Source organism: Amphiprion ocellaris, chromosome 21, assembly GCF_022539595.1.
Source record: "Amphiprion ocellaris isolate individual 3 ecotype Okinawa chromosome 21, ASM2253959v1, whole genome shotgun sequence".
NCBI classification, from domain to species: Eukaryota; Metazoa; Chordata; class Actinopteri; family Pomacentridae; genus Amphiprion; species Amphiprion ocellaris.
In genome coordinates this window covers 28,848,168-28,864,525 of record NC_072786.1, presented here as the reverse complement: position 1 = coordinate 28,864,525, position 16,358 = coordinate 28,848,168, and the positions used below count along the sequence as shown (strand labels likewise).

General features: G+C 38.6%; 1 protein-coding gene across 38 annotated transcripts in view; it reads right to left on the bottom strand.

The window, feature by feature from the left end:
- celf2 (cugbp, Elav-like family member 2) overlaps window positions 1-16,358 on the bottom strand; it is a 314,361-nt gene that overhangs the window by 207,627 nt on the left and 90,376 nt on the right. Inside the window, exon 1 of one of the 38 annotated variants that reach the window (XM_055006296.1) lies at window positions 1,141-5,595. The exons of 31 other annotated variants lie outside the window; for them this stretch is intronic. In XM_055006296.1, coding sequence (XP_054862271.1) covers window positions 1,141-1,217 — 77 coding nt within the window. In that variant the 5' untranslated portion in view covers window positions 1,218-5,595. Of the gene's footprint in view, window positions 1-1,140; window positions 5,596-16,358 lie in introns of those variants that run through there. 6 more of the 38 variants (XM_055006308.1, XM_055006311.1, XM_055006323.1 and 3 more) reach the window with 6 other exon arrangements.

Genomic DNA, 16,358 nt, shown 5'->3' with positions numbered 1-16,358 from the left:
GCTTCTCATTTGTGTGTTTTTCATAGAATTTTAGTGCTAATCTGTGACTGACTGCACGATTTTAGGAGTTTTTACCACAAACACAGCCCCAAACACTTTCACACTTCCTCTCGTTTCAACACCATGAGTCACCAGAAGTTAAGTGCAGCATCTGACTGAAAGGAGAAGAAAATAAAAAGACCTTCACACGGAAAAACGAACGGCTCAGTTTTTTTTTTCTTTTCTCTCTCTATGCTGGGAGAGAGAGAGAAAAAAAGATCCATCAACAAATAGGCGCTGTGAGCTGAGGGGACATAAGTGGGACATGATGCGCTGCGTGTGGAGAGAAAACACATGACCGAGATGTCGGGAATGAAAACCTCCCTTTGTCCCTGCTCGAGAAATTCCGGAGTTTAAACTGAATTACAGCAAATCCAATTGGAGCACACGGGATAGCAGTGATCCGTGCATTCCTACGCGTTCCCTCCCTTTTTCCCTTTGGTCACATTTCCTGCCATTTCTCCTCATCCAAGTGTCCAAAGTGAGGACAAGAACATGCGCAAAAATAAAGAAAAGCGGGGGGAAAAACGCCTCAGGAGGAGTTGGATCAGCCTCATGTGACTGATTCCGTCTTCAAATTATGACATTTTCTCTATTTTTATCTAATTCTGCTCGTGAAACAGCAGCCAGAACACACAGATCGACTCTTCCTGAGCCCCAGCGTGGTGCGCTCCCACAACCGGCTGCACGGTCCCGAAACGCGCCGGTGGAACTGGGCGGCTCCGAGCTTTGCAGGAGCCGGAGCCGAGAAAGAGCCGAACCTGGCGGGCTGAGGCGATCCGCCGACGGTGCAGCAGATAACAGAGCTCCATAAAGACGGAGGTTTTATTCGTTAATTCCCCGTAATGGCGTTCATTCATCACCATCCTGTCTACGGCTGATAACAGCCGCCGGCGCTCCTGCGATCTCCCCGCGCAATTTATCGACGGATATTAATAACAACAAGGCAGAACTAACACAATCACACAGAGCCACAGTCACAGCAGCTAATTCTGACCCCGATTCCAGTCACATATCGGAGCAGCAGCAGCCTCCACATCGGACAGCTGCTTTTCAGGACACTGGAAACGAGAGAGAGAAAAAAACAGAGGAACAACTCACATTCTGTCTCCGGGAACGAGCAGGCGGCTCTCCACCATCATATCGGGCAGAAAATCCAGATTGTAGGATGAAGTCATGTTGCCTGCGTCCAGAGCTGAGTGTGTGTGTGTGTGTGTGTGTGTGTGTGTGTGTGTGTGTGTGTGTGTGTGTGTGTGTGTGTGTGTGTGTGTGTGTGTGTGTGTGTGTGTGTGTGTGCCTCCGCCGCTGTGCGCCTCCGCCTGATAAATAAAGGAGCGTCGCCCAAAACTGCGCCTGCTGGCCGCGGAGACGGAGAGGGACAGGTGCAAGATCCGAGGCCTCCCTGAAGGCAGTGTAGCCGCCGCACACACTCTGTCCGCATCCAGCAGTTGTCACATTCTCTTCTCCCTCTCCCCCATTCGCTCTCTCTCTCTCTCGCTTCCTCCTCCTCCTCCTCTTGCTTTTTCTTCCGCCGGTCCTGTCTGAAAATCCGCTCTGCAACAGCGCAACTGACGGACTGTTGGAGAACCAGGTGTCGGGTCGTGGAGGCGTGGCGCACCGCGCTGCAGCTGATCTTAAAACTGTTAGATCTCCTCACATGGAGGAGCCTTTAACCGGTGCAGCTCTTCAACTGATATTCACCGTTAAATGTGGCTCAGATCATTAGATTTAAAGAAACATCCTTCTACATAAAGAACCACGACAACAATCTGTGAGGATAGTTTTTACCATTAAATGTCTGATCTTCATCATATTTGGTCCATAATTCATTTTATCATCTTCAAATATCACTTTAAAGATGGCATTACCTCTTCTATTAACATTCCAGCTTCTATAAAAAGCAACCAGACCTCTCTTGAAGGATCTTGAAGGTATTTCACCAATGAAGAACCCAAGGGAACTTTGGGTTTGTTGGGTTTCTCAACCATTTTGTTGGGTCTTTTTATTTTATGAGATGCATTAAGACACCACAGCTGACCTTTAACTGTTAGATCTCCTCACATGGAGGAGCCTTTAACCGGTGCAGCTCTTCAACCAGTATTCACCGTTAAATGTGGCTCAGATCGTTTATGTTTAGATATCAAGACTCATTATTTAATCATTCTACACAAACCACCAAAATAGTGAGCATAGTTTTACCATCAAATGCTCTTTATTCTCATATTTAATCATGGTCTGTAACTCAAATTGATTTAATTACCTCTTTTATTAACATTCTAGCTTCAATAAAATGCAACCAGACTTCTCAATTTGGTTCTCAAAGTTATTTCATCAAAGAACAACCCAAGGAAACTTCGGTTTTGTTGGGTTTCTCGACAGTTTTGCAAGGTCTTCTTACTATATGAGGTGCCTTAAGATGACATATGATGTGGACCATGGTGTTGAAGCTGATCTTTATCCATTTACCCATAGATGTCTCTAACCAATACCCATCAAAAAAGGTTCAAAATATGTCTCAAGTAATTTAGATTTAAAGACACATTTTTTAATCCTTCTACATAAATAATCACAATAAGGACAATCTGTGAGGATAGTTTTACTATTAAATGTTCTTTTCCATCATATTTAATCATGCTCTGCAGCCAAGTATGTCCAAAAATCACTTTAAACTTGCTATAGCAATTGCTAGTAACATGCATGATGTTAAATATCCAAGTCCAATTGCTTTATGCTGAAGTTACCAAGACCTGGATAACTGAGAATCCACAAATTTTGCTGGTAACACTAACTCTTGAAGACTTCCTAAAATTAACCGATTCCTAGATATTGTGTAATGTTGTTTCATCCTAATTCCAGATAACCAGTTGTTTGTACTGGACAATCATGGTTTGGTGCACATTAAAGTAGTTTACTTTCTGGTAAAGCAGAGTCTTTTTCTAGCTAGATAATCGTACCAATAAATGTCCTTTTTCAGTCATATTCACCAAAATTAATCATAGTCTGTAGCCAAAATTGGTTTTAATATCTCCACAAATCTATTTAGATGCTGCTACATTTGTAAATACCATCCTAGGATCTTCAATAGCAAACACACTTCTATTGTGGGTTCTTGAAGATACTTCACCTCAGGAACCTTAGCTGGCATTATTATGACCTGGACATCAGAGCTAACTGATTATTTGTGTTACATAATCATAGTTTGGTGCATGTAAACTGAGATTTCTATCTGGTAAAGTTTTAGTTTAGTTTTTCTTTTTTTTTTTTTTCCACTGTTGCTTGCCCAAAGGAATCCAATGGGAACTTTGGACTTCTTGGGTTTCTCTAAAAGTTCGTAAGTTTTCTTACTATGTGAGGTAACTCGAGAGGAAGTGCTTCAATTGTTAATGCAACTGAGTTTGGTCAATCCAAATTAAGATAGCAACATGATATTAATACCACAGGTTTAAGTAAGATGCATTTAAATCATTTGATTCTGCTCAAATTATCATTGCTGTAGCTTAACTTTAAGGAAAATCCACTTGACGTTTCCAGTTTGTCGAATTTACGTATGAGCTTTAACAAAACGTGAAACTTGATCCTGTCAGTAGACATACCATTTTCCTTCTTTGGTTGAGCTGCAGCAGAACAAGAAACGTCAAATGCACAATGCTAAAGGAGCAGTAAACCTCATTATTTTTCCAGTTTTGTTGGAATGAGAATACCAATTTAAAGCGACAAAATGTAATTTAGAGATGATAGAATCCTCAAATCCACCTTCATCAAAGAAGAAAGACACTTTAATTCAACTCCAGCTTAAATATGTTTTTTTTTTTACAGTGCTGCTACATGAATAAAATTAAATTAAATAAACTATTAGAAAGCTTCACTGTGGCGACTTAATGAAAGCATCGGCCGGTTAGGTGATTTACAATCAAATGAGTCGGCCAGATTCAGAGAGGGCTGCACTTACGTGTGGGGATAGCTTTGTAATAATGAACCTGGACCGTAATTTGCTGCAAATTTGCTGACTCTATTTTACGCCGCGTTAATTGTGTGGATCCAGTATGCCTCCCCGTGGAACCGGAGCGGGCCTGAACGCACCCCCTGTGCAGCAACGCTACCAGGTTGCCCCACTTCCTTCCTGCTTCTTCCACCTCAGGAGGAATAAAAACAGGGAAGGCACTCCGGTAAAATAATGAGCCTCTCTTAGACTGAGAGAAGCGGCTCTCTGGGGGAAGAATATGAGTATCTGGGTCAATGGGGAAAAAAAATGCTCGGCATGCACACATACAGCGGGGTAAGTGTATGGCGTGGGTGGGACTTGGCCCACGGCCCTGCTCTGGGGGTCAGCTAGCATGTTTGCTTGCAAGGACTGAGGTCAGAGTCTGGATGGGAAAGACTGATCCTACATCAGCGCCTCGGGGCTCACGGCATCCCAGGAGTGGGGACGGCGCTGCATGTTTCACTGCTCTTGACCCCTTCTCAGAACAAGGGTTCGTATGGGACATTATATAACTGAGTGGCGCGTCATAATCAGCCGTTGCGGTCTTTCAAGTCGGTGCCTGAACTGATGCTCAAATCCAACACGAGCTGATGAAAGCCGCTCACAAGGCGACGACGCAGCTGATTCTGGACCTCGTTTTATCCTTTCTCCAAACAGCATAAGTTTCGCTCGCTTCCTGCAGGTTCAACATCCAGTCGCTCAAAAACTCAGAACATTTACCTCAAGTTACAGCTTTTGAGAAAGTTTTTCTGCCCTCACCTGGATGCAATAAAGGTGAGATAAGGTTTAGTTTGAGGCACTAAAAGCAAACTGGTGTTCATTTTCCTGTCAAGAAACAGGGTCTGCGTTAATTTGAGTCTCATTGTCAGCAGCTTTCATTGAAGCTACTTTCTAGTCCCATTGAAAACAGTGTGTTCTTGAGGCTGGACATAAATCACCGCAAGTAGTTAGATGGTTATTTACAGCTGTAACAATATGATTGTTGAGTTCAGTTTGACGTCACTTTTCAATGTGCAACATGATCTGACAGATCTTTGAATATCCGTAAATGTTAGAAATTGATGCCACCAGTTTGTAGTCAAATGTTCTCTGATGTTTAAACCTGCATTCTGTCTAATATCCAGCATGAGACAACTCCGCTGGTGGGACAAAGAAGTCTGATCGATTGATTGAGCTGAATTCTCTCTTGATTTGTTTGCTCTGTAAACAGTTCTCTAATGGATTTATGGTCCCTATTGTTAGTTTGAAGACTTTTTGAATACAGCATGATGTTCATTTTGTAAATTACAGCCTCATTTAGAGCAAAATAGACAATAAAGCAGAGCATAAATTAATGCTGGGCTACCTTGTAATAGTGCTAGTGCTGTAGTAAATGATAGAAATAACAGCAAATCTGTGTTTAATGAAACGATATTTGCAGCACTGAAAAATAACTTAATTTCACATTTAATGTATAAACAATACATTTCCCCCTGTAATTTTACTAGTTATTTGTAATTTAACAAAACTGGCAAAAGCTGTAAAATAACAGATTAAAGAATTATGAACCACGTTTTAATCCATAATATACTTATTTTTTCTTAAGAAGATCAGCAAATATCTGTAAAATATATTGAAATAAATATAAAATATGTACTTTTAGATTCAAACATTGCAAAACAAATTACAATTTAGAAAAATACAGACTTTGGATTTGAACATTGACGACAGTTTTGGCCAGTTTAACATGTATATTATGTGCGCTTTTTTGTGTGGTTTCACTAAATATTATTTGTAATTTAACAAAACTGGAAAAAGCTGTAAAATGACAGATTTAAAAATTCTGAAGCATTTTTTAATCCCAATACACTTAATTAAAATACAGATACTTAATGTGGACTTTATTGGCAGTTTTGACCAGATAAACATGCAAAATTTTTCTAAGTATTATCTTTAACAAAACTGGAAAATCTTTGAAATAACAGTAAATTTAAACAAAAAATGTTCAAAAATCTCTATTTTTCAAAATATGTCTAAAAATTGTAATTCAAGCCTTTTAAAACAACCAACTTATTTCACCCCATTTCCTCAATAAATGTGCTCTAATTCAACAATATGACGACCGTGCTAATACTGACAGCATGCACTATTTTTACATGATACCGGATGTGATGAAAGGAGGTAAAATGTTCCTCTCTATTTGCTGATAAACCTTCCAAACACCCGTCTATGTGCAGGTGTGTAGCTGCTGCAGTGAAATGAGGTTTGCAGCGAGTCGACTGGAACTTGTGTTCCCGTGTACAAAGAATCACCCAATCAAATCTCCTCATTTAGCATCCGATTGTAAACAAACCTCTGCCTCCTGTTCGCCGAACAAAAAGCCTCCGTCTATTAATAAAACATGAACATTCTCAATTTTCAATGTAGCCATGTGAAACCGACAGCTGACGAGGGGGAAAAAAACAAAAAAAGGACATTGTTTTAATATGCAATTTGTGTTGTAGATGTTTAATATTGCGTTTAATATGACGCGTATGTTTGCTAGCGTGTGCTGCCATGAGTTTCTGATTCCATTCTGCACCTTCCAGGAGAAATAGTGGAAGAAATCAGGGCTTTAACCCTCATGTCGTCCTGCAGGTCAAAATTGATCCGTTTTAAAGTTTAAAAGTGTGGAAAAAAATAAAACATTTTCACAGTGAAACTTCTGATGTCCACATTTTCAGGAAATTTTTGAACATTTTTTGGTGGAAAAAAAGAAAAGTTAAAAATGTTTCTTAAGAACATTCACATAAAAATCAACTAAAATCCAACGAATTTCGCTGGATTTTAGTTGATTTTTATGTGGATGTTCTTCAAGAAAATATTGGACATTTTACTGATATATATGTAATCATTTTATATATTTTTAGGATTTTTTGGAAGATTTTTACTCATTTTTTGAAAATATTTACAAGAATTTTCTTGCCAAATTTGGGGGATTTTTTTTTTTTTTAGTAAAACTTTTAAAGGAAACTTTTAAGGAATTATTGGAATTTTCTTCCTGAAGGTTTTGCAAATTTTCAGAAATTTGTGGAATTTTTTTGCAGATTTTTTGGATTTTTTTTTTCAGACAAGAAAACAATATTTTTTGGTGCCTGTAAATGAGGACAACAGGAGGGTTAACTGATGATGTATAAAGACATGCTGTGTACTTAATGACGAGGAGCGTGACCCTGAACAATGATGGAACGTGAAGCACGAGCCCGATTGTACGACAGTGGAGCCTCGCATACGTGGATAATGAAGGGACGCGTTTTGTCTGCAGACCTTGGGATGATCTTGTCACATGTGCTTAACAGAAATGCTCATGACACCGATGGAAACGGAAGAACGAAGATTGCTGTCTGATTTATGATCCACTTAGCTCGAGATGCTACAAGAACTTCTCGACCTACAAGAAAGGAGGAAGAGATTTATCTGTGATGCTGCTTATATCAGCTGACAGGACTGTAACTGAGGATTTTCTTCACTTGTCGGTGCATCTGTAAGTCATCTAGACTTTTAAATGTCGGACAAAAGTCAGTCAGAATCTACAATTTGCCTATTTTGACCAACAATACAAAATAAATTCAATTTACAATTGAAAGTAAATGCTAAAGTTATTATTATTATTATTATTATTATTATTATTATTATTATTATTATTATTATTATTATTATTATTATTATTATTATTATTATAGTTCATCAGTCTATATCTAATCTATTAAAGATTTTTTATGTGATTTTAATACAAATTAATTATAGCGAAACAAATATGTAGAAAAACAGCTACAAAATAATATTTTTTTTCTGTCCTAAAGATAAATACTTTGCCTTTTAAAAAAGGCAAATATCTGTAAAATAATGATTTTTTTTGCAAATTTTAATATAGTAAAAAAAACTGTAATTTCATGCTCAAACATGAAAAGAGCAAAATTACCATTTTTAAAATTATACAGATTTTAAAAGTGAGTATTACTCATAGTTTTTGCCCATTTTTTATGTGTAACATATAAGTTAAATTTGTGAAATAATAAAAAATACTGTTTTCTTAATCCTTTATATACATATATTGATATATTTAGTCAAATAATCTGTAAATATCTGTTAATTTTTTTGGCTGATTGATAAACAGTTTAAAAAAAGAAAAGAAAAAACACTGTATAAGCACAAAATACCATGTGTAATTTATTTTTTATTTTTTTTTAAAATTGGATGTGGACATTATTTACAGTTTTGGCCAATGTTTTTTTCTAGGGTTACTGTGTTTTTATTTTATTTGTAATTTACCAAAACAGAAATATATCAGCAAAATAACAATTCAAAATTATTTCCCTTTTTTTCAGTCCTGAATAAACAGAATTTGTCTTTCAAATAATTGCCAGTATCTATAAAATTTTACAAAAATTTCTGGTTTAAATACAGTAAAAATATCTGTAATTTTACAGTTAAACATTGTGAAAGAAAGAACTAGTATTTGTAAAAATACTGAGTTTTCATGCGGACATCATTTTGTTTTTATGGCATTTTACCAGATACTATCTGTAATTTAGAAAAATAGAAAAAAATCTGGAAAAATGCAAAGTGAAACTAATTAATTTACCATTTTTATACCCTCAGCATGCAGAATTTGTTTTTCAAGTAACAGCAAATATCTCTAAAATGATGACTTTTTGTGCTGATTTAAATACAGAGGAAATATGTCAAAATACATATTAAAAACATATTAAAAGAACAAATTAACACTTAAAACATTGTATATATATTTTTGTTGACATTATTGACAGCTTTTGCCTATGTATTTTCTCAGAGCAACATGTAAATGAATATCTTTTCGAGTGATTTCACAAGGCATTATGTGTAGTTTAATGCAAATATCTGCAAAATAATGTTTTTTTTTGGGTTGTTTTATTATATACAGTGAAAAAAAAGTTCAATTTCACAGTCAAATGTTGTAAAAGCACAAATAAATGTGTTAAAATACAGATTTTAGATATCTGGACATTCGTTACAGTTTTCTTTTCAGGGTCACATTAAAATGACCGCTGTATTTCTATGATTTTATGAGATATTATCCATAATTTAACAAGAAACTGTGAAAGCAAATAGACGTAAATTGTTTGAAACATTGCAGTTCAGAAGCTTTCATTTTTTACAGTGCATGACCTGGGTGACTCAGAATCCACACAGTCAGGCTGCATGTTGCTGCTTCTGACCGCCGCAGCACTTCCTTATTCACCCAAACAGAGACAAACCGGTGAAACAAGCCGCCTCACAGCGAGGACGGTAAGAAGAAAAAGATCGGTGCTGTTGGCTTATGTAACTTTCCACGACTCCGAAAGAACGCTGACACCTTAAAAGCATCTTTGAGCTGCGTATTATACTCAGGGCCAGTGGTCAGATGCAGAGAACATTTCATGCTGCTGCTGCTGCTGGTCTTTCTCTTTTTTCCACCCTCACCCATCACCTCTCCCATCCCCTCACCCCGAGGCCTCCGTGTTCTCTGAGATCCCGCTCATGGCGAGGTCTGCCTTCGCCCTCGCTCGATCTCCCACTTTTCCAGCCTCTTCCCTCCGTCTGGTTATTTATTTCTATCTTTCCTTCATCTCCCTCACCTTGGGCTTTGGAGGGGAACTCAGCTGCCCGAACAATACGAATCGATCACTTTAGAAAGAAGACGGGAGGAGGCGGAGTGAGATAAAAGAACGAAACAAAAGGGGCCGTTGTCTATCGGATACGATGAACCATCATCCCGGCCCGCCTGGCTTCTGCTTCCTGCTTGCATCTCACCCAGAGGAGAGGATTGTGGGTAGTTGATGGCGCCGGCTTTTCACACGTGAATATTTAATGAAGGGGCCTCATGAATAATTCAGAAAAGCAAGCAGCTGCGTTTGAGCCTAAGTGGACATGTGAGGGGCCCGAAACCAGACAGCCTGGCTGATGGCGCTCGAAGACGCCAGAAAAACACGTTTCGATCGGCGGGTCTTCAATCGTCATACATGCGTGTTCACAGACTTTCAAAATAAAAGGTGTCCCGGTGCAGCCAAGCCACTCTGCGACTGAAACCTCAGTAGAACTAAAGATGGAGTGAACAGATCCTCTTCAATCTTTACATTTTAGTCCCATATATCCTCCAGGTGCCTTCTCTACCTTCATTTTCATGCTCTCACCTCCCCTCTCGCTCCGTTTGCTCTCCTCTCTCGGTCAGTTTGTTATTGGTCCTTGCTGGACTCTGGTGACGACATCGTGTTCCAGTTTAACGTGGATCCCATCAGCTCCACCTGTGGGGCTGCGAGCCTCTAAATGCTCGCTGACCTGTTTTGCACATGATCTGACACAATGCATAAACTCAAACACGCCGCGGCCGGACGGATGTGTCAGCTCGCCGCTTTTCTTCCTTTCTACTAAATGGCTACTTTCAATGAATCGCATTCAGTCAGAAGATATCGTATAGTCAGGCTTGTACAAGGGCACTTTTGGTGGAAAAAAGACAGATTTTATGATTTTTTTTTTTTTTTTTTTTTTTGCCTTCACAGCAAGTAGTGGTACGTGAAGTACGGTGGAGAGTGTCAGTGGTTCAGGGATATAAAAAAATATAGATGAGACTTAATACCACATCCTCAACCAAGAATAAGCTACTTCTGAGGATTTTTCTCTCTGTTTGACTGTCTTTTTGGGATTTGGGCCACAAAGGTAACAGTCTATCTAGCAGTGTAGCCGTGGATGTAAAGCTAGCAAACAGCTGAGTTCCTTTAAAAATGGAGGAAAAAGTCTAAATTAGACAATAATGAGGCAAAATCTGAAGCTACACGGTGCAAAATGGATATATGCTAAAGCTAAGCTCAATCCGGTATGGCTTTCTGACGCATCCGTGGTTCTGTTTACATTAAAATAGGTTATATGTTTATTAATATTGAACGCATAAAAACACAAGAGGCTCCTGTGGATGTTACTTAAAAGCTGCAATTTTTCAAAAATATATATAAATACAGATGTAGCACAGGATATCTGGAGAATTTACAACTTCCCACTGTATTTGGGTGCTTTCATTAGATTAAACATATGAATCAAAGCACCTAGCAGCCGTCTACTTCAACTACAGCTCTTCTACTGATGAATTATACAATGTAATATATACATTCATAGAGACATAACATGGGATATCTGAAGAATTTATCATTTTCCACTGTGTTTGGGTGCCTTTGTTGGAAATCATTAACACATAAAGCACCTGGCAGCTAACTAGTTCAATTACAGCTCTTTAATCGATGAATTATAAAGGTGTAAAATATGTATATATATATATATATATATATATATATATATATATATATATATATATATATAAATAAATATATATATATATACAGAACAGAACATAGGATATCTGGAGAATTTAGAATTTCCCACTATGTTTGGGTAAAATTGTTGGAAAGCATAACTAAATCAAAGCACCAAGCACATGTCTGCTTTAATTACAGCTCTTTTACTGATGAATTATAAAGGTGTAAGATATATACATACAGACATAGCATGGGTTATCTGGAGAATTTAGAACTTCTGACTGTGTTTGGATTTTAATAATGCATTATAAAAGTTTTGGTGACAAATAGAGTGTATATGAAACGTAGATGTAAAAGCAACGTTTACGAACTGCTTTGACAGAATAAACAAAAGTAGAACACCCAGAAATTAAGTCCATGGGCAATAATGAAGGCAAGTCAGGTTGCCGTTGTTTGTATAGCACATTTTAAACATCAGCTGTTGAGTCAAAATACACCTACAACTCTTAAACCTGCATTCTTTCTAGCAACCAGTAGGGGGCGACTACTCTAGTTGCAAATAAAAGTCAGATTGCACAACAGTCTATGAAGAAATGACCTGATTAGTCTCTTGATCTATTGCCTGAGTAAACATTATCTTGATGAGTTTATTGTCTCAATTGCTAGTTTAAAGACTTTTTGAATAGAACATGGCGTTAATTTTGTAAAACATGGTCCAATTTAGAAGAAATACATGATAAAGTAAGGTATGGCATAGAGTCCTTGGTTTATCCACTAGGATCCACTACTTGCTTGCTATGTCCAATTTTTTTTAAAACCAACATGGCAACAGCCAAATGCCAAACTTAATGGATGACATCATGGTAGTTGCGTCCATTTTTGTGCATACAGTCTACGGTTTTGGGTTCCATTGGTTTTGCTGGCACATAATGCAACAATTTGCATAAATCTTTTTGGGTTATGATGACTTGTAATGAAATTATGTTCAACCTACAAACTACATTCAGTTAGCAGAATTAGCTATGATTGAAAGTGTTATTATTTACTATTTATTTAATGATTGGCAGAATAAACACAAATTTTAAGTTGATTATTCATCAAAATAAAGTTGTTGCAGTACTATTTCAACGATATTTAAAAGGAAATTCAAAGAGTTAAATACTTAATTGTTATTAATATGAACACAAGTTGTCAAATTTAACATGAATGCTAAGGAGGTATGGGATTGGATTAATTTATCAATCTAATTTTCTTAAGTAGTTAGCTTTGAATCAACTAATGCAGCAATTTAAGTTTAAATTACACACAATATCAAGTTGATGCAACATTATTGTGTCAATCTAACGCATGATGTTCGATTTCTTATGTTGCAACCATGCATTTAATTAAGTGGTGGGAATCCGAATACTAACTTTTGTGGGAACGCAAAACTCATGAATTAGCCACATCTGAGCTAAAATAACCAACACAAAGAGTTAAATGTTGAAGTTCTGATTCAGTTACTGTGTTTTGATGTTTTCATTTGACTCAGTTCAGACCAGTTCAAAGAGTTACAACAACCATCATATCCAGCCGACACTCGGACACATGTAGACCGACACACACCTTCACACACTTTGTGCATCGCAGGACGTTGTGATCAAACCCGGCGCTGTCGAGCAAATACCTGCTGACCTGCTCGCTGACCCTCACACTAATGTCAGCACCGGCGGGCTGTACATGACATATGTGTGGTTCTGACTCCGTCTGCCGACTCACACACCAACACACTCGATGTCCTGAGCCCCTGAAGAGGCCTCGCGGCTACACTGCTGCTGCTGTCTGCTAGTTTTAATAGTCTCTGCTAGACCCAACTGGACAGAGCTCAGCTGCACTCAAGTAGAAACACATCGCCGCCATCGAGGGAAAGACCTCGTATCACCCAACTCTGGGCTTAATCCCGAGCTATTTTTAAGGATTTAATCAAGTCCAGCCTCGCCATTTTTTTTTTTTCTTTTTTCAAACCACCCTATAGCAGACTGTGGAAACCTTTGAAGTACGGGTAAATTTGCAGCTTTAACCTAAAGCTCTATGTGATAAAATTTTCATTATAACATAACTTTTAAAGGGGGTGTCTGGAATCTAACAAAGCCTTTAGCTTAATTCAAGAGCCTTCGAAGTCGCGCTTCCTTCTGCTCCGTGCAGGATACTGCTGGGAGGTGATGCATTTCTTTGTTATCAGCAGAAAAATGGACGGACACAGAAATTTTAGGGCCATCTGGAGACACACACATGCAAAAAATGTACAACAAAAAGCCGATATGAAGTAAGACTAGGTTAACTGGGGAGTATTTAGCATCTTTTCAATGCTGTTTCCATTCTGTGTGCCAAACTGTTCAAACTTGTTTTACACATTTCTACACACTGCACATGAATAATTCTGAGGTATAAATAGGACAAATGCTGAAAATAATGTATACAGAAAGTCTTAACCCTCGAACCCCAAAGCAGTTTCTGAGCATTTTATTTGCCACGTTTTTGGCTGGAAATAGAAATAACTGAAATTTGTATTTTGTACAGTATGGCAATGTTATAAAACCGTTCATCTTAGAAAAGACTCAACTTCTTTGATTGTTTTTTTCCCCGCTAAATTGGAAAAACCTGCAATCAACACGTACAATACTGAAGTACCACAGGTGTTACCAGTATTTTAAAAATGGTAGCTCCAAATTCAACAGATAATTTACTGCTCTTTTATTTATTTTTACAATCTCTACATACTTGCCATTTTTCACACTACTCTGCACATCAACTGGAGAGGAATGTTTCCCCATGCTGAATGTATCTTCCGATGACTTTGCAATAACTTGCTGGTCTTTATACTGTTTTTGAGCCATGCTGCATTTATTTTATCGATGAACTGTTTTATTTTTTGCTTTTGTAATTTGTTTCCCTTCTAGTCTCTACTCTGTGTACGCTGCCTGCAGCTCAGCCAAATAGTCATTCAATATTTTAAAAAGTTGATATGGCCTTGCAGTTGCACAGAAGCCACAGGAATGCAGAATTATTCATTCCATTTAGGATTTTTTTTTTTTTGCACAATCTAATGCAAACTTTGTTTTTGTTTTATTTTGGGGGTACATTTACTGAACTATCATCATTTTAAGATTAGATTGGTGAAATTTCTTGACGGGAACTGATGTCAAACATGAAAAAAGCTGAAAATTTGAATTTTTTTTTCTTTTTTTAATTTCTGGCTCTGATAAATCGTGGAATTGTGGCATTTTTATTTTTATTTTTTAGAAAAATAACATGCGTAATATAGTTACACTACCGCTCAAATGTTTAGGGTCACTTAGAAATGTTCTTATTTTTGAAAGAAAACCAGTTTGTTTCAATGATGATAACATTAAATGAATGATAAATCCAGTGTAGACATTGTTAATGTGGTAAATGACTATTGTAGCTGGAAACAGCTGATTTTTAATGGAATATCTCCATAGGAGTACAGAGGAACATTTCCAGCAACCATCACTCCTGTGTTCTAATGCTACATTGTGTTAGCTAATGGTGTTGAAAGGCTCATTGATGATTAGAAAACCCTGCAGTTATGTTAGCACATGGATAAAAGTGGGAGTTTTACTGGAAAACATGGAATTGTCTGGATGACCCTAAACTTTTGAATGGTAGTGTATGTAAACAGAAAGACATAGCACGGGATATCTGGAGAATTTAAGACTTCTGACTGTATTTGGGTGTTGTTGTTGGAAAGCACGTACAACCCAGTCCTATTTGATGTAATTGCACCAAAGATTAGAAGTTATCTGTTGCAAAAAAAAGTGCATTTAGCTCTACTTGTCACTCTCCATAATGTTAGCAAGTCAGCTGGCGGTGCCGCTGTGTTAGCTTAGCGCCCTGAAACCCTCCCCTCTTTGAATTCAAATGGCTTTTAAATGTGTGTAGGAGGTGGGGGCCGGCCGCAAAAGCAATGTTTCATTACTCTTTATAGAGAGTTTAATAAGGCTGAGAAGTAAGAGAACAAAAATCCTTAATGGGGCATATAATCCTTGGAGACACAGCCCTTTAGCACACATAGTGCTGCAAAAAAAAAAAGAGGCATACAAATGTGCTATTGAATCGCACCTTAACCCCGCCTAAAGCTGCGACACCGTGCAGCGATTTCTCCTCTCAATGCAAATGGAGGATGGAGGGATATTCTCCGGCCACTCAGAACAGCGTCTGCTCCACCTGCGGTGCATCAGAGCGTGCTCCAACTGTAATTGGCCATCGCATCGGTGACAGAGAGGCCCTTCCATTCATCACAACACCCCCCCAACCTCCCCTTCGTCCTCCCTCTCTTCTCCATTCTGGTCATCGTCGCCAACTCGGACCAATCTCTCCCTCACTTTCCAATTCCTCCCCTCCCTCCCTCCCTCTCTGCTCCTTTTCCTCATTAAAGTGGGACCCAGGCAGTAGCGGTCACTGCCTCTCATTTATTTTCATTTGAAACTGGTGCAGCTCCACTGATCCTCTGGGGCTGCAGGAGAGAGAGTAGGGATGGTGTCATTCTGATAACAACCGACACACACACACACACACACACACTCTCACACACACACACACTCTCACACACAGATATGTACTGTATGTGCACAACCCCCCCAAAAAAACCTCACCACAGCCACACACACTCACGAATATAACAAGTGGAAATACACTCGAGAACACAAAGGAAGCGTGCATATGTGTGCGTGTGCATCCGCCTGCAAATAGATGCACTTTCACACCCATTTCAATTCATTTCACGCACATATTCACACATTTCATGTACCTGCGAGCTCCCCTGCTCCGTTCCCTCCCCCTACACCCCCACTCCGCCTTGATTGTGTGATTTTTTATTTTTTTGAGGAGGTGATGATGGCAGGGGTGTGAATCAGGGGCCGATAAACCCGCCGCCCATTGTCACCTGTATGATTGCGAGTATTGATCTGCAGCCCCGGGCATGCACGTGGGCGTGTTCCGCCGCCATCGCGCCCTCACTTCCTGGACATGTGTGTCCATGCATTGTATTGGAG